The sequence below is a fragment of the Ceratotherium simum genome, chromosome 14 (assembly GCF_057802395.1).
Source record: "Ceratotherium simum simum isolate JZ-2026a chromosome 14, ASM5780239v1, whole genome shotgun sequence".
In the NCBI taxonomy this organism is placed as follows: domain Eukaryota; kingdom Metazoa; phylum Chordata; class Mammalia; order Perissodactyla; family Rhinocerotidae; genus Ceratotherium; species Ceratotherium simum.
The window spans coordinates 27,043,171-27,068,626 of record NC_141913.1 but is presented as its reverse complement, the minus strand read 5'-3'; the positions used below and the strand labels follow the sequence as shown (position 1 = coordinate 27,068,626).

Below are 25,456 nucleotides of genomic sequence, written 5' to 3'. Positions count from 1 at the left end.
AATAACTCTGGGCAGAACACCAAGGGCCCCTGGAAGGGCATCAAAGTATTTCTTCACTAAACAGTGTAACAAAAACGTGTCTCCCTTTGGTTTGCACATCCCAGTCCCCAGCAATACAGATATTCCATCTCTGTATTCAGTGCTGAGGCAACAGGCAAATGCTCTTGCAAACCACCAAACCTTATGTGGAATACTACACATTATTTAGAACCATAAGGAAAAGAACATTAATACCGTATGTATCCTTTACAATAAAGTGATTAAATAAACTCAATTGTCTGTAATATACAAACCTAACTCTTGCGGGCCCCAGGCTCTCCTGGGGTGCTCACATTCACCATGTATTATTGGACAAATGCCTGCTTGAAACAGCTCCCTGTCTCTCAGTGAGTGGGCATGTGGAGAAGCGGGACACAGTCACAGGGGCCTATGGAGTGAGAGTATTACCTTTAGCTCTTCAGACAACACGACTGCACCTTGTCTATAAATCACATACACTCAGATTCAGGAATGCAGTCGCATTCCTGCAGAGGTTTCGAAAGTGAGGCAAGGATGGAATTAGTGACCTAATGATTTTTCAACCCCCCTGCTGCAGTGGTTTACCTTCCGCTGTTTTCAGAGGCAGAGGTTCTTCATGGGAGCCACGCAACCCTAGGCTGAGGGGCTTCTGTGGATGGCACAGCCACCACCTGGGCACCACCCCCCTCAGCATGGTTCTGTGGTTGCTGAGAGCCCCTCACGGCGCCTTCACCTATGAACACCTTAGCTTCTGGTGACCTGTGCTTGAGTGCCAAGGACTACACTTGTCATTCTGAGGTTCTCTGTAGACAAAGCTTTCCGTTTCCATTTTGTTTTGGTGACTTAGTAAAATTTTTGAGAAAATTAACTTTTACATAACAGCAAGAAAGTGAGTTGCAGAACAGTTCAGATTTTTAAAATGCTAGTCTGATTTTTGCTTCAACATCACAATGGAGCAACACAAAGCACATGAGTCAGTGACATATATGAGGTCATCACTAACATGTCCTGCAATAAAGACTGATGCCTAATTAACTCGGAGCTACAAAGAGCACGTTGTCAGTGCTTCTCACTCGATTAACAAAAAAACCGAACGAAACACAAAAGGGCCTGGAGGCCGTTCCGAGCCAGGGTCCTTGCGATGAACCCGAGAAGAGGTTCTGCTGATTCGGAAGGCAACGAGCCTGTAGAGCTGTTTGAGGTCCTAAACCCGGGAGAATACCCGTTTCCAGTTATGGCATTAAACTCTATTTATTTGGTATTTGAAACATGGTGTACACTTATGAATTTGTATAAACATTTAGTACATCTAAAATCCACAACTGGTAAACAATCTGTGCTTTCTTTTGTGTACAATTTTGGAGTTTACATCGGGATATTTCAGTGTTGTGGAGAGACCCAGTCTGTGAATCTAAACAAATTGCCTCATATGACCATAGTAACTGTGACAGAAGTGATTTGCTCCTTAAATGGCTGTTCCTTGCACAGAAAAGGTGTCACGCTTTGGAACTACTAAATCAGGTGTCAAGGGAACAAGAGAAACACAGCTGACACGATGAAGAAAGTACGTGAAGGAGACTCCGAGAGATCCGTGTCAATGCACAGTAGGCAACACAAGCCACGCAGTGACACCTAGAAATGGGCCTCCCTTCTGAACCTTTGATGTTAAGGTAGAGTCTCCTTGACCCCCACTGGAGGGGTTCTGTCCATCAGGAGCTTGCACTGCTCGGGCATACATCTTAGGGCACCCACAGGTGTCACAGTTGCAGCTCCGAGGTCCCGACCAGGCCCAGGGCTCTGGCTTCTTCTGGAGTCAGGCCGCTCTTCAGGGTCCTTCGCACTGCAGCGGCGCGGGCAGATCACAGTCAACGGGAGGAGAAGAGAAGGAGGTATTAGCAGCCAGGCATTGGGCAGTCAGTACACTAGCCCTCCCGTTCCCCCAAGGATCCCCAGCGGAGTCACAGGGCTCACAGACGCTCTGCCCCATCCTGCTCCTGCTGAAGTGCCTGAGTGTCTTTCAGTCAGGGCAGGAAAAATCTTGGGGCTGCAAGAGGCTGACTGGAAGATGGCACAGGTGCTGACTTGGAGACTCAAGCAGTGGGGGGACTTGGTAAGAGGGGAGAAGGGAGGAGAGACCCACCCTTACAAAGTTTCTGAGAAATAGGTACAAACTGCAAAAGTGCAGATGGCATGTTGAGAGCTCAGCCTCAGACCAGCATAAGGAGTGGATCAGAGCTGGAAGAGTAATTACAGAGCATAGGAAAATGTGAGTTCCAGGGATGCAAATTAGGTAAGATAACCCCACAAATATGTAGGAGGAGCAATGATGCTGGGGACGTACCAAAGAACCCGTGGCCCCGTAGAGCAAGATGGTACCAGAACCTAGGGTAGGGGGCAGCAGTCAGGATGAGTCTCTCCATGAGCATTGTGGGTCTTAGTCTCAACTCATCAAAGGGCCTCTAGAGAGAATAACCAGTAAATCCTTGCGGACTGGATGCCAAGGAGTAAATTGCCAAACTTCTCCTGTGTGGATTTGGTGGATGTTCTCTGAGAAACATACAGGGCTCAAGAAAGACCAATGACCTCCTTCACTGGGGTTTACAGCTGGCAGTTGGAAGAACACTCATATTTAACTGACTTAGAATTGGCTTGTGTTGAGCTTGGCATTATGTCTTTTCCCATTATATAGTATTGATCAATTTTTATGTCAAAATAAAAGCTGGATAAGGGTGAACGAGGAGGCAGCTGCCCCTCCCAAGACAGGTCCTTTTATTTGAAAGATTGCCTAATTATATTTCCTTTAATATATAAATTGTATTTGGCCTACTCTGTATGTAAGGTCAAACAGAGTTTGAGGTATTTGTTCTATTTTCAGAAGAGATGTGTTACAGATCTACCTTCCACCCTAAATCCTAAATCAACCAGAGTCCCTGAGATGATCAGGGCAGGCCCTTGATCAAAATGTGGAGAAAGTAAAGTTCACCCTTAGTGTCTTCCCATCTTCCCTTGCCAGATTCTATTCCCTGCATCCTATCTGTGACAAGAGGACCTGTATCCTCTGAGGCCTCCCCAGAGGCCAGGGCCCCACTTCATGTGTCTGCAGGCAACATCCCATATTCCATGCCTCCGCATCATCCCCTGGGCAAAAGCCCACTTAGCCTGTGAACAAAGGATCTGAAAGACCCATGGCCATGGTAGAATGAACAGGAGCTAATATCTATTAATAGATGGTTTCTTCTCCCCCAGGAATCAGCACTTTGAACAGAGGCCAACATCTAACCCATCAATTGGTCAATCAACAGATAACTTTATGGAGAACTTACTGTGTGCTCAGTACTAACTCAAAGAATTGAAACAGTTATGGAAGACTCACAGACATCAAGTGTGGATTTTTGTAGAGACACAAAGATCTGTGGTGAGGGGCACCCTGAAATCATGCTACCACACATTACTTTATTTCCCAGCCTAGCTCTGGGCCCCAGAGCCACTCATCCACAGCTGCTCCTGTACTAGCTCACCCTCCCCCACCCCTGGCCCCTTGGGCTCCAGACCAAGTGTCTGACTCGTCCAGACAAAATGTTTGGCTCCAAAGCCTTGACTGGAGGCAGATTGCATTTAACTGAGAAATGGAATTCGTTCTATGGGGCAGCAATAAAAATACTAATTTGTAATAACCTTTTATGTTCTTTAAACACTCCTTCAAGTGTTTGTTAAAGAAAGATAATTTTAATGGCAAAAAATAAGATAAAATATTTCTCATTCTTGACTAGGACTGCCAAGTCCTCTTATCCAAGATATAAAATTCTGCCTGAAAAAGTCCATACTGCACTAGCCGGGCATCTTAAATTTCATTAGCAGCAGTAGGTGGCATGGCCATGTGTCTATGAACCGTAATCTTGGTGCCTTTAGGTAGACATGATTGACAACAGACGACTCCACGAACTGGTGGGCATTTTACCCATGAGGGCATTTAAAGATGCTTCTTTAACACTTCTCTTCACACGTTTGCTTTAGTCCTATAACTGTAGTGTTTGGTTCACATAAATACTTGAATAAGCACCCTGGCACCTTATAACATGTGCAATAATCTCCTAATAGATATGGACATTGAGCCAGCCTGTCTGGGACAGCCTCAGGTAGCAGAACAAAGCTTACTGGTGCTGTACCAGCCTTGCTGCCTGACTACACAGAGGCTGTACCCTCAGCCTCACGGCCTACTCGCAGTTTTAATGCACCAGACCCTTGGGACCGTCTCTCACCCCTCCTGCCTGGACTCATGTGTTCTCTGCTGTGAGGAAAAGCCAGTACAGGCTAAGGTCCCTTTGCTCACCAGATGTGTCCCTGAAAAGTAGGTATTCATAGAAAAATCTGCCCCACCTATGGAATCCTATTTTCTGTGGGCCTTCATGACAATGCAGATAAATTCTCTCATAATAAATATAATAAGCCCATAATAAAAATATATTAACCACAAAAAACACCTTACGAATTTGGACCCTTCCTTTGTTAAAGAGTCAAAGTTAATTCACGTTACCACTTGAAAGAAGGTGTGAAATGAAGGTCATCAGCTGAAATCAAGTTTGTGCCCCGATTCAAGCCACGCATAGAAAGGGCCTCTTTAGGTGTCCATTCGTCCATCTGTCTGCTCATCAGTTTACTCATTCCTTCAGCAAACATTATGTGAGCCTCTACCCTGAGCCAAATGTTGCAATCAGGGAGGCAGGGGGCTGACAGGCACATGGTGTGAGGAGAAATGCACAGGGCAGCAGACCCTGCCCAGACAGAGAGCTGGCTCTCACTCAGCAAGTTTCCGGAAAGCAAAAGAGTGCTGAGGACATAAGAGAATGAGGGGACCAGCAAACAGGGGCTTGTAGGAACGGAATGTGTGCAACAGAAACAAGTCTTCCATCAACTAGGGGGTTTCTCAAGTGCAGGGAGAGGAGGACTGGCTTATGTCTGATAAGATAAGGTCTGGGCCCCTCTCCACCCTCCATTCCTGCTTCCCGCTTGAATGCTTGGCTGCAGCGTGGCAGCTCCCCTGCCTGTCACACGCGACTGCCTCCCTTCCCTGCAGCTGCTTAACAGAGAACAGACCGTGGAAATGTTTATCCCTGTCTGCCTGCAGCTCTTCCATAGACGGCATGGGGCACTTGGCTGGCACCAGCAGCCATTCTACGCCCCAGGCACTTGTGGCAGCTCTCACGATGCCGCTGTGACAGCAGTGGGGCACCTCTGCTGTCAACAAGCAGCACAGGGGCGTCTGGGGACTCAGGGGAAAGGACTAAATTCTTTTTCTCTTTTTTTTTTCCTCCCCTAGAATTGAAAAAAAAATTTTAATTCTACAAACTGCTCTCAGGTGACTCTGTTGAGTTGAGTCTGAGAATAACAGTGATGGCGGCCACCATTTACTGAGACTTAACATGGATTATTTCATCTACTCTTTGTGGAAACCCTATGATAGGGGTGCTGTTATCCCCAGTATGTGAGCAAATGGCAGCATTGAAAGATCAAGTGGCTGGCCCGAGCACACAGAGTAAGTGGTAGAGAAGGATTTGAGCCGGGACATTTGAATTATAGCCCACCCTGGAAACAGCTGTGCCCTACGAAAGCTGGGAAGGATATCTTCGGACAATCTATCACATCGATGGGAAATGGACCAAGTTTTACTTCCATCTGACAGAAATCCATTTGTGCTTTTTCACCTCTGGATCATTGACAGATATTTATTTTTTGCATGTAATTTCAAACATTTTAGAAATAAGTTATTTTTTTGTAATCCCTAAGATTCTAAAGATTTTTCTACTTGGTATACTGACAGCAGTATGTCTAGGATTATGGGAACTAATACCAGAACTTCAAGATGTCTTAACTGTTTGTGTCTTGTGGTTGGGAGGTAATTGGCCTTGCTGCTATTCAACACTGTCCGTTTATGCACTCCTCGTTCCTTGAGGGACCTGTCTGCTGAGTGGAGAAAAATGGTGGGTCCAGTCATGCCCCTCTGGACTTAAATATAGGGAACTGTTTAAACGTGTATAGTTCTTAGTGATTTGATGTTAGACTTTCTGTGGGTTTTGGGTTTTTTTTTGGGGGGGGGGTCAATGTCAATTAGTTCTTTTTCATATTTCCATCCTCCATCTTTTTTTCACATAAAATCCTGTCCATTAAAACCAGAGGTTTCCCAAATTGACAGGCATTCTACAAAATAACAGACCGGTACTTTTCAAGTGTCAGGGTCATGAAATGTCCTCCACAGATCAGAGGAGACTAAGGAGGCATGAGGACTCAGTGCAATGTGGGATCCTGGGTAGGATCATGGAACAGAAAAAGGACATTGGTGGAAAAACTGGTGAAATCTGAATCAAGACTATAATTCAGTTAATAGGATTATACCAATGTTAATTTCTTAGTTTTGGTAAATTGTCCTATAGTGTGCAAGTTGTTAACCTTAGGGGAAGCTGGGGGAAGGATATAAGGCAACTCTCTGTGCTATTTTTGCAACTTTTTTGTAAGTCTAAAATTCTTTTAAAATTAAAAGTTAAAAAAATAAAACTTGGAACAACAACAAGCCAAGGTTCCCAAACCTGGTTGATTTAAACTTGACTTCTTAGACTCAGCCCAGACACACAGAACCAAGGTCTCTGGGAGAGGCCCCCACACTGCATTTTAACCTTCCCCAAGAGATGCAGATGGCCAGCCAGGTTTGGGGGCCCTGACTCAAATCACTGCCATCCAACTGGGACACAGGGAAAGGCAGGCCCTCAGGAAGGCGATGGCCTTTGTGGTGAGAGGGTTGAAGTCTCCGAGTTCTGCGTAACTCATAATTAAGTTCACTCATGCTGAGATGGCTCTTAGATATACTTATGGTGTCAGATGCTTTCTATAGCCACTGATCTGGCCATGGTCTTGGTTCTGCAGAGCCCTACCACGCTTCCCTCCTACATCTGTGGCTACATTCCCACCCAGTGCTCCTCAATAATCTCTTTGGTACCTAGGTAGGCACTGACAGAAAGCAATCAGTTAAAATGCAAAAGCAGACTGCCTCATGTGAGTCATGTTATGGATGAAGGAAGAGGGAAGGTGGAGTTTGGCCTGGGAGGAAGGAAGTGAAACAAGTTCTCTCCACTGTTTTCTGGGAGAACAGACATAAACTTGGAGAAGGCTACAGATAAGAAGGAAGGGTGGCTCAGGATCCACAGACTCAGAGTTGTCAGCATTACTTCAAGTCCTAGGCAGGACAGAACTGCCTTCCCCCTTTCCAGATGAAGTCCAACTCATCAGTTCTCCATCTGGGATGTCACAACAATGCTAGACAAATACCATGCTGACAACCCAGCCTTCGGTGCACACGTGCAAGCCCATTAAACCAGCATCCTCGGGTAAAAAGAGAGGTGAAGATGGGTCTGGTCTACAAATTGTAGCAGGCCAAGTGAGGTGGACAGTGGTGGGTGGGGAGTGAGGTGGGTGATGGTGGCAGAGTGACGACTGGGTAGGTGTGGTTTCTGTACACAGGCTCTCTGTGACTTCAACACGGCAGCCTCTAAGCATCTGCAGGCAGCTTCATTCCCACCAGCTCCCTTGGGCAGCAGTGTGACAGAGCCTGGAAGGGAGGGAGGGTGGTGGGAACCTGTCCTACATGCCTCACTTAACCCCCACAACCACCCTGGGAGGCTGGCACTGCTGCCCTCATTGAAACTAAGAAGACTGAGGCTCAGTGAGGCTAAGTAATTTATGAGGGACCAGTCTCCTCCTCTGTCGTATGAAGGTGTAAATTCCCCAGCATGGAAATCTATTCCATTTGAACTTGGCAGCAAAGGCAATGAAATACCATAACCTCCTGTGGGTAAGGTGTTTGGCACTTTCCAAAGCACCCTTATGGGAACCCTCTGCTTTGCCTTCAGAACAGCTCTCAGAGGCAGGAAGGACAGATTCTTGGATTCCTCTTTTTAATGATCCTCCCTCCCCTTGAACCTCCACTCTGGGCCAAATGGGTGCCTGGCACACAGACAGACATGGTGGAGGACACACAGGCCAGCCTCCTCTTTCAATGTGCTAGTTCCTAGTTTGAGAGGGTGATTTGTCTGAAAACGAAACAACGAGAGTCATTCAGTGCAGTGAAACACTTCCAAACTTCCTGCATGGCCTCTCTAACCATGAGGCTTCTACGTGAGCTTCTTGCCACATCAGAGTCCTGGCCTCTGGTCCAGCCCTGCTCTGGAGCACAGGGCTGCTCTCGCCCCCATAGGCTCAGGTGCAAGACCTGTATACCCTTGTTTTGGACCCACCTCCAGGGCCTGGATGATTTGGGGTCTGTTTGTAGTTCTGATAACATCTGCTCTTATTTGGGCCTCATTTCTCTCCCTGGTTCCCAGACTCTAATTATGGCCCCCATCCCACTTCCTGCACCCCCTTCAAAGTCCCTTTCCTGTGTCCATCCACCCCTGCCTCCAAGACCCTCCCAATGCAGAGCAGAGGCTGCAAATGCCTTCCTCACTTCCCTGTCTTCCTTTTCAAGGGAAAAGGTCTTGAAACCTACCACAGGCTTAAAGTAGGCCCCAGTGAATCAGAGAGCCACTGTCAGCTCTATCCTGTTCTGGTCACTCTAAGCCTGTAGCCCGGAGGGGGCACTGATGGTGCCACTCCTCCCAAGAGGCATGAGCCCTCAAGCTGGCCTCAAAAATGCAGCGACTCTCCACCCAGGTTTAGAGCAGAGATTTTCAGTTCTGTCTTGGACTTGTTCTATTTATCCTCCTGTCCTGTGTCCTGGACACATGGGTCAGCACCCTCAGCCATCTTTAGAGGAGGGTTCAGTCCAGCTTTAATGAGCTCTAAGAATAATCAGGTGCTGAGTAAATAGTAATGATGCTGTTGTTGAGAAGACGCAAGTTTGATTGAGAAACTTTGGTCCTTTCCACTAACATCTTGTACTGTATCCCAAAAGCACTAGCTGTAAAGCCTCTGCCTATTGCCATTGTTAGCTTGCCCTCAAAAAGAATATAAAATTGGTTCACAGTAAGGAGGGAAGAATTATTTAAATAAAATGCAGGGAAATTTTTCTTAATGCGATTAGTGGGAAAATTCCTGGATATTATCAAATACCACTTTGGAAAAGTAGAGACAACTGAACTAAGTTGTGTACTGACCAGATCCAGAGCTGAATCTAATATTTTGTGAGGCATATCTCCTGTTTTCCCTAAAACAGATTCAATAATTTTTCAGATTCCATCATCCTTTTTCTCCATGCAATTCTACTTAACAATAGCATAGCTACATCACTCAGTATTCTGTAAAAGAAATAAGATTCTAGTTAAATCAACGTGAAATATGTCACATGCCCTTCGAGATGAAAGTTGAAGCTCCATGAGACACACAAGGAGGAGGAAGTCGTGGTGTGAGGGATGAGAGGCAGGGCGTCAATCAGATTCTTCCTTCCTTTCCCAGCAGTCCCTGGCATCGGACTTCCGGCTCTTCCCACTGAGAAACTGTTCTTGTAAGGGTGACCAACCTTACGTTCTTAACTAACAAAGACATTGGTCGGTTACTTATAGATCACATCAAAGTAATCACATCTTTATAGAAATATAGCCCTGAGCCCAAAACTCCATGGTCATATCACAAGTGGGGCCCAGACGCCCCCTTGGAGGGAAACTCAGCAGGAAAAGGGGCATCCAGCCTCTCCCAACCGTAACAAGACCTGGGTTCCCTTGAGAAAAGAGAAAACGCAGACTGAGTCCCTAATCTCCACTCTGTTCCGTGACAGTCTGGGCTAGTGGCCACATTCAGGCAGTCAGCTGGACAGAGACCCTCTTCCAAAGATGGGTCCAAGAGAAAGTAATATGGGGGAGGGGCCCCCTGTCCTCCCCAGCCACCAGGGCCCATCCTGCTGAATCAGACTGGTAAGAATACCTCAAATTCTGGTCAGCTTCCGAGTTCTCTAGGGAAGGCCAACATCCAGGAGGCCTAAGAGAACAAACAGCCCTGGGACACAATACCTGCCCCAATATGATGAGAAGAGAAACCAAAATAAGAAAAAGACAAAGAGCTCTGAGAATGCTCTCCCCTGGCCAAATCCACCATCCAAGTGGGGAGCCTTGGTTGGAATCTGGGGGAGCACATGAGGTGCATTGGATCAACCATTTCACAGCCTAGAAATCAACTGGACAAATAAAATATGAAACATTTTACTTAATGAGACCCTGATGGCACCAGCTGGAAAAGCACAACTATTCTACGGGAACCTGCAAATCGATTAAGATGTCCTCGGCATGTCCCCACTGGCAGCATATTTGAGGCTTTAGCAGGACATTTGGCATGTGTAGGCCTAGCCACGAGCATCGAAGACCAAAACAGACATTTAATTATCTCAGAGGATTCTCAAGTGGCTTGCAGGTCATAAATTTCTAGGTTACAGGATGGAATCTGTTTGATTTCCCGCAATAGCTAGACTATTATTGTCTTTAGCCAAAAGAGTTCTAGCCCAAATATGTTGGTTATTCATATTCACTTGCCTCATCGCCACCATTAACAATCAAATCAATTACTGCATTGTTTCAGGGTGAGGCCCAAACCATGAAAATTCATGTCGATTTTGCAAATTGGTTTTTTCGTATTCCTTTAACTTCTTGTGAAAAGCTGGACTTTATCATCCCTTCAGAACAGAAATCAAAGTAAATTCCCCCATCTTAAATTTCTGTTGATGGTGCCATTACTAATAAATTAAACCTGTTACAGATAAACACATACATGCAGTGCTGTACTTGTTGTAGTAACTGCATCACAAGATAAAATGTGTTTGGCTAAATAAAAAGAATATACGGCTGTTTTGCATAAAAATGGAATGGAAACGATACCACAGGAAATTATTTTATGTCAACCACAAAAACAGGCAAAATATCTCTCTAGTTAGATTAAGAGGAAAATTAGTCATGACCATGTTAATGTTCCCAGTGACATTATGTATCTCTCTAAGAATCTGGTTCTCTCCAGATCAGAGGGCAAGGCCAATGCTCTTTGCCAACACAGACATGTAACCTGTAGGAGGAGCATATACCCTGGGCCTCTGGGGACCATCCAGACCACTGTCTCATGCAGTTTCCATTTCTGAGGTTCCTGGCCCAATCCTGCCCACCTTCTGTGAGGGTTCTCCCTGGCCTGCCATCCTTTCTCTACCCCTCTCCCTTAGTCTGACCTACCCCCATGCTTCTCCCACCTCCTCCCAGTGGCAATTCTTGCACTGAGGTTGCCCATTGCAGGAAGACCAGGAGTTAACTGGTGCAAGGTTTCTGCCATTTGATTACCAGTTTATGGAAATAACTAATAGGAGGGCAATAAAGGGCAATTATGGAAGACAGTCTACTGAAGACCTCAAAAAGCCTTTCACAAGTTTCATTTTAAAAAGCTATTCAAGAAATAGATTTCTTATCATGAAAAAGAGTAAGAGAAGAACAGGCAAGTGATATGGACAAGTCATACACAAAAGAAGAGATGCAAATGTGAAGAGGCTCAACCTTCCTAGTGTACAGAGACATATAAGTTAAAACCACGAGGAAGTACTATTTCAAACCCTTCAGAAAGGCAAAAAGGGAAGTAATTCCTTGGCCTGAAGCAACTGAGATTCAGCACACAGTGTAGAAAGAATGGATTAGCCCCACCCCTTTGGAGAAGAGTTTGCCACCAAGGATGTGGACACCTGAGGACCCTCCATTTCCACTCCTGGCCTCATACCCCAGGGCTGCTCCACCTCATTGTGCATGTGAGTCACCTGGGGATCTTATTAAAGGTAGATTCTGAATCAACTGCCCTGGGGTGGGACCCATGAATCCACATTTCAAACCAGCCTCCAGGAGACGACCATATTGTCTGAGGACCAACTTTGAGTAGCAAGTTCTTACATAGCCAAGTTCTTACATGGGTACACAAGGAGACTGGCAAAGAATTCATAGCAGCACTAGGAAATAGTAAAATGCTGGAAAAAATAAATGTAAAGATCTTTAATATTGATGTTGGAGCCCACAAATATATTCTTGAAGGGACCCAGACCTTAGGGGCTCTGAAGTAGTTGGCCTGGGTGCAGCCCAGACACCTGAAAATTTTAAAGCTCTGCAGAAGGTTCTAATGTGCAGCCACGGTTGAGAAGAAGCTCTAAAAGTTACTCAAAGTGTGTACCAAGGCGCATCAGCATTGAACTCATCTAGGAGCATGGCAAAACCAGACTCTCAGCCACCATCTTACTGAATGAGAATTGTATCCCCTCTCCTGCCCCCCAAATTTCATGGTTTGAGAAACTGCTTCTCTCTGGTGGAGTTGTCAAGTGTTACTTTCCTTTCCGGAAAAAACATTCCTATCAGAAACTAAAGCAGATGATATAAAAGGAGCAGGGTCCGATAGTCTGCAACAATTTGATTTAGTGTTCTTTACCCTGGAAACAAGTGCGTCAATGGGTCAAACAGAACCATGGGGTCCAGCATATGGAGACCAAACTCCAATCACCTCCTGTGTGAATCTCTAGGGTGGCACCCCTTGGGAGGGCTCTGAGTTTGAATTCTTACTGAACTCCTGCCTACTTGGGGTCACTCTCCTTTCACTTTTGGGAGCCAGGACTTGAAGAGGCAACCAGGCTTCCTTCTTGTGAAAGATCATAAAGCCCTGTCCTCATCACCATCCCTTATTCCTGGAGACAGACCCAGTGGAGACTCAAGCTGTCTCTTTAGTGACCGGCAGCAGGCCAGAGCTTGGGGACTGAGCTCTCTTCTGAAACATGCAAGGGCCACAGTGAATCCAGGCAGATGTCAAAGGAGTCAGAGAACCCTGCTTCTCTACAGAGAGTGGTCCTTGTGAGAGTCAGCATGGCGCCTACAGAGGCAACTCCACACCCGTCATTCAGTGGGCAGGAGCAGGTCATAGGCTCAGACTAAACAGGAAAATCAGTCACTTTTGATTTAGTTGAATCCTCTATTTGGTAAGATAAGAAAAAAACTGGTCAACCTAGCCTAACATTAAATATTTTAAGCATCTTAATGATCATAAAATCACCCAATACCCTTGGTTTTCACCTTCAACATGTTTCTGGGCAGTAGTGAAGCCCTGGGGGAACCAGTCTCCAGCCCAGAAAGTGGGCCCTGATGCTGGGTGAGAGGCAGAAATATGGCCTCAGCAAAGCATCTGGGGCAGTACTTAGCAATGGGCCCCATTGCGCCCACCCCTGCCCACCAGAGGCATTTAAGGGCCTTTCAGACCTTCCTGGGGACAAAGTGTGAATCAAGGGAGGCTTGGCCAGAAATGGCAAATACACTGGACAGGTGGCTGCAGTGTCCTTCCTCCATAATGGCCAACATTGATTGTCAAGCATGAAACCTCTTGTTGACAAAGACAGGTGGGCCCTCCAGGCACCACTGACAATTCACTGGAGCTGGCCTCTGAGTCTCTGCCCTTCCCAGGTCATAGAACGGGAGGGCAGATCCCTGCAGGGTGAGTCCTTCACCCTAACTCCAAAGCACTTACAAGACTTCCGGTTGGCCCGGGAGCGCTTTCTCTCCCGTGGCACCACTCGCTGACTGGGCACTTGGGTGGCCGACTTGACAATGCGGTCCATGATCTCATCAGCCGCATCATCCGTGACGTTAGGCGAGTCATCTGTTCCCATAGTCCATGAACTAGTGGATCCTGAAGAATTAAACAACCAGAGAGTGCAACGTACTGAGAGAGAGCGAAAACGCCAAAGAAAATACCACCACACTGCTCCTCCAACAGCAGAGCTCTGTCAGCAACCATCAGAGCAGAGGCCAGAGTTAGAGCTTGAGCCTGACAGATCTGGAGCGCTCACCCATTGCCACTGCAGGGGCATGGCTGTGACCTGTGACCATCACCCTCCAAGCTCTGAACTCCCACAAATCCGTGGTTGGGGCACTTATGTCATATTACCCTGTAACACAGCTGTGTTCTTGTCTCTCATTGTCCTTTAACTTTCAATGCCTGGATGTGTTGCCAGGTCCTGTGATCACAGGAGGGCAGACTCCTCACACTGCTGTGCACATCACAGATATCCCAGATATCCAGTGATGTATCCAGTAACGTCCAGAGACATTTGTTAAGTCAGCTCTCTACCCATGGTTGTATGTGCCTAGCGAAGGTCAACCAACCCTAACTTCCCAATCAGTTAAATAAAAATCAATGGATTCTGTAACATATAGTTTATCTTTGGATAACCTAGAAAATCATTTGGAAAATCATAACAGGATTACCCTCTTCAATCAGCAAGGGGGGAGCTAATACGAAATTTTCTTTGGTACATTCATCTGCTCTCTGACCAGAAAAAATATGTTTATAAACAATTACATGTTAAGACAGTCCAGGTCTGGCATAAAAGCATCTGCATATAGACAAGCGAGAAGAAAATACCACAGTCATATTAAACAGTTAGAAATGAATGCTACTTTAACGTATCCAGAACTGTGCCTTTGTGATTGATTGACTTCCTTGTGAAATCTCTTCTGTAAGATGAGAAATATGCTTCTGTAAGAAAACAATGTGCAATGCACTCAAAATTGTGAATTTCCTCTACCTACACTTTCCTTTGTAATAAACATACAACTTCCAAGCTTGTACATGAGTATTCTCAAACTGTATGTCTATGGAACATGGGTACCCTGAGCCTAAGGGCTAGCTGAAGCTGAACAACAGTCAGCTTTTCCCAAACCACAGGGCAAAAACACGTTAGTAGATGAGTTCTTCTCTCATACTAATTTTTCCAAGCTTTTGGTGTTTGGATATTGATGGAAACAGTTGGGAATAGCCGATCACGGTTCAATAGACTGTGATTTTCATGGACACGTGTTTGTGGTTGAAATTTTACTGCAAATATGTAATACACTATAATTTAGTCATAATTTCTGCTAGTAAAATTCATATGACTGAATTAAATACATAAATAATTGAAACTTTGCAAAAGGAGTACCAGGATTCCAGGCGATCTGTCACCTGCTTGTATTTGAGACCTGTGGCCTGGGACAATGATGTTTTCAATGACAAGGTTTTTGTTATGGTTGTTGTTGACATCATTTAAAAAATTTGTTGTTTTATGAATGGGGGCATACCTATGGTGCTGGCATATACAAAATCAGTCAATTTTACTTTTCCTGCTTATACCCAAGGGAACTTGATCTACTTGCTCCCATCAGAAGACTAGTTTTTTCAGCATCATAAAATCCTTTAAAAATATGTTCTTCTCAGAAACGACTTTTTGAAATTGCTGCTGAATTGCTCTCCAGTCTCAGGATGGTCCAGGTGCTCTAATCGGAGGCAAGAGGCCTCAGAGTGGCACAGTTTTCAGATGAGGACTCTGCAGATCCTCTGAACAACGGCCTCCTCAGCACAGACAGATCAATAGAGCAATTGTGTTTTGCCCAGAAATTTCCTGTTTTCCCTTTTACCTATTGATTTATAATTCTGTGTCTCATTTTCAAATGCCAGACTACCCTTCCAGAAACACACAAAGCTCAATCAATTGTCTTAGCTCATAATATAATATAATTTTCTCAGGATGAGCCAGGAATGAATGCATCATCTGACGTTCCCACTGAGAATTACCTATACTTCCCATCTTACACAGCCCTGGGGAGTCTGCTTTCACCGTAAGTTGTCAGGAGATGCTTAAAAGGAATATGTTGCTATATGTCCAGGATTGCCAGACCGAATTTTGAGATGATGTCCTTCTCTCACGACCTCATTCCTCAGTCTGCTTTTGCATCCCACTCCCCCTGGTTACTGTCCTCATTGCCTGATCACTGTTTATGCCCATTTTTCCTGGTCATGTATATGTTTCTGTTCCTGGAAACTTTGCAACACATATAGCCATCAGGGGAACATTGCTTATACCTTCTACAGACCCCAAGGGGCTATTTGGGTTACCACAGTCTCCCAAGTGTTAGCAAGACATTTATATATACTGAGACTTGGTGGAGGGGATAAAGCATTATAGACTATATCACTTCATTTTGACTTCATTTTTTAAAATATGTAAATTTTAGTTTGAAAAAAAACACTGTAATTTATTTTTTCTCCGAAAAATCTAACTTGAAATAGTCTAAAGGAAAATAATTGTATCAAAATAGATATTATATTATTTTAATGCATCAAATAAAATGTAAAAGAAAATTAGTTCTGGAGCAGTGCAAGTTATAACTGGGAACATTTGTAATATAATTTAATAAATGTTTGTCTTCGTTTCTGAAAGAATTTCCCTGGGTATAGACTTCTAGGTTAGAAGCTTTTCTTTTTGACAGTTTAAAGATATCATTCCACTTTCTTCTGACTTCCATAGTTTCTGTTAACAGTGAGCCATCATTGTTACTGCTGTTCCTTAGAAAGTAATGTATCTTTTCTCTCTGGCTGTTTCAAAGATTTCATCTCTATCTTTGATTCCCAGCAGTTTGCCTATGGTATGCCAAGGTATGGTTTTCTTTGTATTTAACCTCCTTGAATTTGCTATGTTTCTTAAATATGTGGGTTGATATATATCATTGGCTTTGGGAAATTCATAGCCACTGTCTCTCTAATTATTGCTTCTTACTCATCTTCTCCTTCTGGTACTCCAGTTACACATATATTAGACCATTTGACTATGTCTCACATATCTCTTACATTTTGTTCTGCTCTTTCCATCTTTTTTCACTATGCTTCAGTTTGTACATTTGCTAGTACCTGTGTTTGAATTCATTAATTCTCTCTTTTGCTGGGATCAGTTCACTGTTAAACCCATCCAATGAGTTCATTATTTCAGATATGTTCTTTTGCAGTTCTAGAATGTCCATTTGATTTTTTAAAAAATAAATTTCAATTCTCTGTTGAAATTATCTACCTTTTTTAATCAATTTGTCTATATTTTCCTTTAGTTTCTTTAACATTTATAATGGTTAAACCTTGACTGTAAATTTCAACATCTGTATCACCTGTGGATCTGCTGCTATTGTCTACTTCTCCTCTTATTGGTCATATTTTCATGTTCTTCTCTTGGCTCATAATTTTGACTATGCACTGGACTTGGTGTATAAAAGAATGCAGAAACTGAAGTCAGTGTCATTTTCCCCCAGTCTTCACCCTTGTCTGTTAAGCAGATACATTGAAGTACTGAGTGGGGTCGAGGCCAAATAGCAGTTTTAGTTGAGAATCAGTACACCAGTCTTTAAATATCTGTATGTATTTGTTGAAGATGCTTAACTAGCTTACCTTTGTTTGCTCAGAACCTCAAGACTGCTGGAGATTTCCTTCAGCCTTTCTGACCCAGCCTCCCCATCCTCCTTGCTGCCCTAGCACTTGGCAAATGTCTCATGGAGAAAATTGTGTTTGGAGCTCCTCTAGTTCCAATCTGTTATGCCAGCTCACATGGCCATTAGAAGTTCTGCTGGAGGGGGCTGGCCCCGTGGCTTAGTGGTTAACTGCGTGCGCTCTGCTACTGGTGGCCCAGGTTCAGATCCCGAGCACGCACTGACACACCACTTGTCCAGCCATGCTGAGGCGGCATCCCACATACAGTAACTAGAAGGATGTGCAACTATGACATACTGGGGCTTTGGGGAGAAAAAGGTAAAAAAGGAGGAGAATTGGCAATAAATGTTAGCTCAGGGCTGGTCTTCCTCAGCAAAAGGAGGAGGATTGGTATGGATGTTAGCTCAGGGCTGATCTTCCTCACACACACATACACACACACACACACACACACAAAAGAAGTTCTGCTGGATCTCTTTACTATTAGAGTCACCCTGCCCATGGCAAGTCCAGTTCTCAGCCTGTGCCCAGACTTGGCAAATGCTCCTAGAGAGGCACTCTCAGCTCACCTAGAATTCTAGTTTATCTAGTTCTGTTTCCTTTCACAATTCTCTGATGTCTTTTAAAAGAAACTTTTTGTCATTTTTTTTTTTCTAGTAGTTGTAGCAGGAGTGGTGGCTTGCCACTCCCTACTACACGCCATCCGGAAGCAGAAGTCTCTTGAATGTGTAGAGAAACTGAACGGCTTTCCTTTCTAATCTCTTTCATCAGTTAGTGAAAATGAACCCATATTGTACAAACCCAGCAACATCTTTTTCTCGCTGTCCTTTCCAGTCAGGAACAGATGTCTATTTTCTCTTTTAAAATTAGCACAATTTGTTATGTTCCACTAGAGATCCTGGACCCCGTCTTCCAAGATGGCTTTCATTGCACTACCCTTGCATCCACTAAGGTACAGGGGCTCAAGACTCTTGATGGCTGGGGTCACCACAGTGCAGGCATTAATGCTGACCTGGATCTCCTGGTGGCCACGTTTAGCCTAGCACACAAAACCTGCAAGAGCTGCCGGGCACAGACAGACTCATACACGGGATGTCTTAGGCCTTTCTGGGCACCAGTGATTTCTCTCCCCACACCCTCAACAATGCAAAGCTGTGCTCTTTATTCTTATCCTTGTTTTATGCTTCATCTAGACTGACAGCCTCTACTCCTCAGCATTTAATGATATTTTCTTCACCTTCTGACCCGCCCTCACTTTCTTCTCTCCTCTTAAATTCTTTCTTGTTTATACTCTTTCTCTCCTGTCACTTCTTGGCTTTTCTGAGAAATGGAGGCCTTTTATAGACAGCACTGGCCAAGAAGAGGGCACCCTTCCTAACATGTAGAAAACCAGATGATCAGAATATACCATGTAAAGTGCTCAGTGGTTCTTCACAGCTGTGTCTGTCTGCTGTTGGTTACCAAAAGGCTGCCTTTTCTTTGCCAAATCATATTAACTTGTTTTCTTCTCCTAATTCCACATCCAAAACTACCTAGAAGTGAGAGAGTTTGGAAAGACCACATCTCAAAGAACCTAGTCTTCGATTCTTTGATGTAATAATAATACATGCAAGTATTTGGAGTATAGTTTGGGAATCAAGTTTGTGGTAGGAGGTATTACTTTTCTACTTATCACCTGTGTCTCAGGATAACACTGGGGCGACGGTGGGGGGAGGTAGCCCTTCTTCTGGCATATTCTTAGCTGCATATCAAAGTAAAAACCCTGTTAAAGGGTAAAGACCAAAGTCCAACATTAAGTAGAAGACAAGGGAACTAGAGTCAGTGATAGTGTACTCACACAAAGTAAAAAAACCATTCGGTAATTTTATAAAAGAGCCTGAAGTGCAGCCCCACTTGGAAATGCCATGTAAACCTTAGGGATCTAGAACACTGCCTGAGGCCCTTTCAGGACTCCTCCTTGGATGGCAGCGTGTAGCCCTTTGGTTCACAAGAAGCTCCAAGAAACCATATGCACCATGTGACCCACTTTCTTCTGAAGAAAACTTTGAACTGCATTTGTTTTTTCTTTTATGTTGAAGTTATCATTACCATCATTATTTTTGGAAGTAAAATTCCAAAATCACTGGTCAGTCAGCAAATCCAGTTAGAACTCAGTGACGGGTCTTCTCAGGGGTTTCTCCAGATCACAACCCTCTACCCTCTGGCTGCCTGTCTGTCATCTTGTGAGCCTGAATGTTCATGAGAGCCTAGGAAGATGCCTGATGGGCTGCAAGCAATCATTTGTTACTGAGTTTCTGTGATGTGTACAGTAACCAAGAATCCAGTTTACCTGTCATGTTCTGTTTTACTTATTGTCCCAGTATAATTACTACTGGAATCCCTTCAACTCCAAAGCATCCCAGTTTGGACAATAAATTATATGGTTCCTTCTAGCTGTGTGCATAGCGTGTGCTAAGCAAACACCAAGAGGAGAAAGCCCGTCCTCCAGGAGTTCAGTAAGATATAAAGCTTATAATCTTTAGAAGGCCTAATCTGGGGTCTCAGGAGTGTGGAGGAGGAGTGGCCCTGCGAAGCGGGGAGTGTGGAGGAGATAGACTCTGGAGGTGAATCCAATGGGGACTGGATAGGCAGAGGAAAAGAGGACAGCATGAGTGACAGCAGGGGCTCAGGGAGACACAGGGTGTGCACAGGAGCGTGGTGCCCACAATCGGGATGAGTGACAGCCAAGTTTGGGAGACGGGCTAGGACCAGACCACAGGAGGCCTCAAACGACAGCGTGTATAGTGTGGGCTTCATCCTGCAAACTGTGAGGAAACTAAGGAAAGGTTAACGTGGTGTCAGACTAGACGGGGGGACAGCAGTAAACATTCTCAGATGAAAATGCATCTCAGTTCTTAATTAAAATTAAAAATTCCCTTCCAAGTTATGAAACAAATCTGGAAACTCTTATCTGTCTTTACCATCTTGAAGTTTTAGTTTCCTCTCTGCCTCTAAGGATTTAAAAAGGCAAAAAGGTGCTTTAATTCAAGGGTCAGCAAACTTTTTCCATACAGGGCCAGGTAGTAAAAACTTTAAGCTCTTGGGTCCCTGCAGTCTCTGTCACAACCACTCACCCCTGACACTGCAGTGCAAAAGCATCATCGACAACACTAAACCAATACGTGTGGCTGTGTTCCACAAGCAGCCGGCTGAATGTGGCCCGGGGGCCATAGTTTGAGGACCCCCGCTTTAACTCATGAGGATGCATTCACAGTAATAATTCATCTAGTGTGAACTAAGCTAAACTTTTGGGAGTGTTTGTTTTTGAGATGAAGCTATTGAAGGGAAGTATGTGATTACATCAGCACTGAACGTCCTGGGGAGTTGACGGCCCTTAGCAGCCACTTCCTGGGCACAGTAATCTGTACCCTGTGATGGGGACCAGACCCCCCCAGGGTGGCCAACCTCGGAAGATACACCCTGCCCGGGCCAGGAGTTACCTCGGCTTGCTCGGCTGCGTGTGCGGACGCCAAGCACAGGGGTGGCGTCCTCCACGGCGGGGGACGAGGTTTTCAGCACTGCCTTCATGTTCTCGTGCTCAGCGGCGTCCTCAGCGTAGCTCAGGCCCTGTGGCTGGCTTGGAGGCGGTGGAGAACTGCCAGAGAACTTGCCGGACTGTAAGACCAAAGCGGGGTTAGGGCGTGGGGTGAGGAAAACCTTCTCTTCCCTGTCTGTCTCTCTGTTTTGTTCGTGTACATTCTGCGGACATATTAGTTATGGCAGTGACTGAGGTTGTCAATGAACTAATGACAGAACATCTGTGTATACAGGAAGTTCTCTTATCAGAACAAAAGCCCAGGTCCCAGAAGGACCACACCCATCCCTCCATTACAGCAGGTCTCTGAGCTCACCACAGATTCTCTTGGTGGGGGCCTGCTAGGGGTGACTGACATCATCTCTTGGAAGAATTCAGAAACCAAATCTGTTTCTAACACTAAAGCCCTGATATGAGAATTGAAATATGCCTTGTCAATCAAATGTACTGAGTGTGTTTTAAAATTTAGTGTCAGAAAACAGTTAAATTTGTTGTATGTATCACTTATGATGATAGAATTTTAGAAGTGGGATTCAGTCACAGAATCATACAATGTTAAGAGCTGGGAAGGATTTTTCCAGATCTAGTCCCTCCTCACTTTACAGAGAAGGAAACTGAGGCCCTCCAAGATTAAGTGACTTGCTAAAGGCCCCAAGAGGATTCATTTCAGGGCCCAGATCAGAACATGACACAGAAATTCACGCTGAAACTGAGTTTGGCAACACTCACTACTTCTGGTTGTGTCAAAAATGTAGTTGTTTTAACAAGTATTACATGCACATATTCTCTAATTTTGATTGAACAAAGAGTCATGGCATATGTTTTACAAGAGGTATGCTAAAACATCAGGCCATATATAGACAATGCCAAACACTTGGATGAAAAATAGAAAGTCAGTTAGATTAACGTTTGCAAAGAGCAGCTCCATAGCTTCCTGACTTCCTCTTTTCATCCAGTTTCTCGGCCATGGTGACAGAGCCCAGGACACGTCTGTGGCTTGTACCATCTGCACTGTTCCCTCCTCATCTTCCAGGGCCAATCGGCCCGACTTGGTCTCTGGTTCTTGCATCTGCACCAGGGCCAGGAGGAGGAGCCCTTGCCATTCCACCCCTCACACACTGATCCCACCAGATCCAGTGGATGCCAATCAAGGAAACTGGGCACAAGTCAGAGGCTGCCCATGGCTGGTGACCGCTGATCTGGCCTAGTTCTTAGCCGCTGCCCCACTTCCTTTTTGGTTTTAGGGCTCTTTATGTGGTTATTCCAGAGTCCAGTTCTCAAACTTGAGTTGCCAAAGGCTCAAACAGGGGGCTGGAGGGAAAATTCTCCGTCCACTTTTCCAGCAGTAGAGAGAGATCTGCTAAACCTGTCGCACTTGACAGGGCCTGGAACTCAAGGACAGCCTGGAAAAGGCAGTTAACCCTTCAGTCCCTGGCACATACAGCATGATGAGAACCCGTGTAGGGAGGTTAGTGATCACACTGAAACCAACCAGAAACGTCCATGCATGGTTTAAAGCACTGAATGGTGCTAACGATTCATGCTGCTTTTGTTAGGTTAGATTCTATGGCACGCCTGGGAAGGTCAATGCGCATTCTTCATGTTTATAAACAGTCGTACCTCAATTTCATCCTCTTCATCAGTCTACCCGAGAGGACAGGACAGGATGGAAAAGACAGAAGGGATTCTTAGAAGGCACAGAGTCAGCAAAGACAAGATCACTCCAATGTCATGTAAAATTTCAAATAAAGAAATTGGTCACCACAACCGGGGTACACCCTCCTAATTTGGGAGCTGCCAGGACCTGTCTGCATAGCCCTCCTGCCCTTGTCTGGACACTCCCTCCATGAAGCCCAAGACCAGTCCTGACCAAAGTAAGGAGGGACTTGTGGAGCTCCAGGCCAATCTCCTGAGGCCACTCATGGAGCTGATAACCAGCTTACCTGGCTCTCTGTCCACTACAGATGTCACTCTCAACTCTGTGCCCTGCCACTTGGCTGGCCACGTCCTACAGAACACACCAGCACCTGCCTCAGTAAGTGGACTGGCCTCCATCTGCCTGGCTCCACCTGTCAGCTGTCATCCCGCCTCTCATCCAGAGTGCTGGACCCCCACCCCCTCCGCCCAGGCTGCTGGGTCTGGGTCTCCATGAATCCTTCCACACACGGGCCAGACAGGGCAAGTGGAACAACTGCCCAGGCCGAATGGGTTGTATTGCTGTCTCCTTAGAAACGTGAAAGTAAGTTCTTTTTAAAATCTTACCTGTCCCTCATGGAGGCTGTCTGAACTGACATGCCCTACTTTTAACTATCACCAAATAAACTTCTTTAAGAAACTTTAAACAAAATATCCCTTTTCTAAAAATAAATTGAGGGTGAAAGTCATGTCCATCTCTTGATTTTAAATTAAACACACATTCAATGTAAGTCTTTCCACTGAGGTTACAAGGCCAGACCAGCAAATCAGACACAAGGTTTTTGAGAAATGACTAAACTTTTAGGAGCTGAAATGACAAAATGCTTCCAGTTCATCATGTCCCACACTGCCGCCAGCCAAGTGGCACTGTGACAAGAGATGACAGTCCCCTTGTGCTATTTTTTTTTAATCTTAGAGCTTGTTTATTTAACCAGTATGGTTGGCATTTTTTTTTCAGTAATTAGCACATGTGCAAGGTGCTGCATATACAACATTTCTAGCCTTCTCAATATCCCCCAAAGTAACTTTCATTCCCTTTTCATAGACGAGGATGCTGGGGTTGAGAGAGGTTAATGGCCTCACCCAGGATTACCAGCGCCCTCCGATGTGGGAGTCCTGGGATGGAATCCTGAGTTCTCACAGCCCATCTAGGGTATGGCGACGGCAGAGAGGGCCATCCATGGTTGCCTGGTGCTGCCTTGTCTATGTCACCATTTTGTCTAGAACTAGTTCAGGACACAAGGACAAGGAAGTACTTAGTTTCTCACTGACTCTTACCTGGGAAGACCCCTAGATTACGAGAAAGGGGGCCTACTGCATTTCAGAAACAGAGCAAGAGGAGGAGGGACTGGCACACAAGAGCAGATACGGAGCTGACTCTACAAATGTACGGTCTCCAGATTTTACCCAGACTTCTCTGTGTTTGGAAAATAATGGTTTTTCTAAAACCATCTCTGTTTAATTGTTACCAGTTCCATCCTCACTTTATCCATCATCTATATTAAAAATGACTTACTATATAGTTTTCCCTAAAAATCACTTCCAGCTCTAATGATCAGGGGCTCAATCTATTGCCTGGTTCTGTTTCCAGCGGTTTAAGTGTGTATATGTTATTTTCTAACCAGATCATAACATCCTTGGGGTATAAGCTTGTCTTTTACTGCACTCACATCCTCCTCGGTGCCCAGTGCTGTGCTGGGCACACAATGGGCATTTAATTGAGAGTTGGGAAAACTGGAAGCTGGACACTTTAAGTGACAATATCCTAATCTTCCAGCAGATGGCAATCTTTCTACACAAATGATGCCCCTTTGACCATTAAAAACAGGGACTACATTGAGGAGGGACACTGAAGAAGCCTGTACTGTCCAGATTTTAATGAGAATTTAAATATTTTTGAATCAAACTCTGGAAAAATTTACCCCTGTTTATAAATAGGAAAGCTGAATGTTTTCAGAGAAGGACAGAATTTAAAAATTAGTGGGATTTGTAAAAAATCTCAAGAATTTGGCAAGAAATTTGGATGTGTTTTCATAACTATAAGCATATTGGGCTTGTATTTTTCACCCTCCAATGTGTTTCATTTCCACAAAAATAAGTAATCATCCATTTAAACTTTTAAAAATAATACTTTGGAATGAAATGTGGGCCATAGTTTGCCCAAGTGGATTCAGTTTGCTTCCCGATTGCTGTCCTCCAGGAGGCTAAAGATTCTATTGAACCCAGATTTCAGGAAAGGAGACAGAAGACTCTTAGCTGATGGAACTGGCATCCAGAACTACCAGGGGGGCTGTAGGAAGGGTCCTTGATGTAGGAAAAGTGATCTGAGTACTCTCTCAGGGTCCAGAAAATTCCAAGGGAATGAGGGGTCTGGGTGAGATAGATAATGAGGGGGATTAGTCCCTGGTTCTCCTCAGAACTGCCTTAAAATTACAACAAATTTTCTAACATAGTGCATCCAGTCTCCATGTGGAGGTCAGACCCCTCAAGAATATGGACCCTTAGAGAGCAGTATCCATGTGCCCTCTGTTTCTTCTACAACATAAATACCCATCTGGGCACAGAAGGCAGCCTCATGGAGGTCTTCTTAATTGATTTTATTCCTCCCCAAAGAATCTGCCTGACTCGAGTTCAGTTGAGGCTTGTAATCCCCAGGATGATAGCACTCCCCATGGCTTAATCCTTAACCTGTTCCATTCCCTGTATCATGGTGAGCCAATGTGCTTCTCAAGTATATATACAGATGGGATAAGTTTCATAAAGGCACGTCAGAAAGAGGCACCTGCACTGTGTGTCATTGTCTCTGGCATCTTCACGCATCCCTTCCCCCTCCACTAGCAAAGCATCTCCCATCTGAATGCCCCCTGCACCTGTGGCCTGGGTGTGCTCAGGGCTGAGGTGGGCGACATG

The 25,456-nt window shown here is 44.9% G+C and overlaps 1 protein-coding gene across 4 annotated transcripts in view; it reads right to left on the bottom strand.

Moving 5' to 3' along the window:
* Positions 1–538: 538 nt before the first annotated feature.
* Positions 539–25,456, bottom strand: part of FHOD3 (formin homology 2 domain containing 3) — a 466,256-nt gene continuing 441,338 nt past the window's right edge. For all 4 annotated transcript variants that reach the window (XM_014781352.2, XM_087439151.1, XM_087439152.1 and 1 more), the window contains 3 exons: positions 20,757–20,931; positions 13,516–13,677; positions 539–1,858 (listed from right to left, as the gene is read on the bottom strand). In XM_014781352.2, coding sequence (XP_014636838.1) covers positions 1,776–1,858; positions 13,516–13,677; positions 20,757–20,931 — 420 coding nt within the window. In that variant the 3' untranslated portion in view covers positions 539–1,775. The remainder of the gene's footprint in view (positions 1,859–13,515; positions 13,678–20,756; positions 20,932–25,456) is intronic.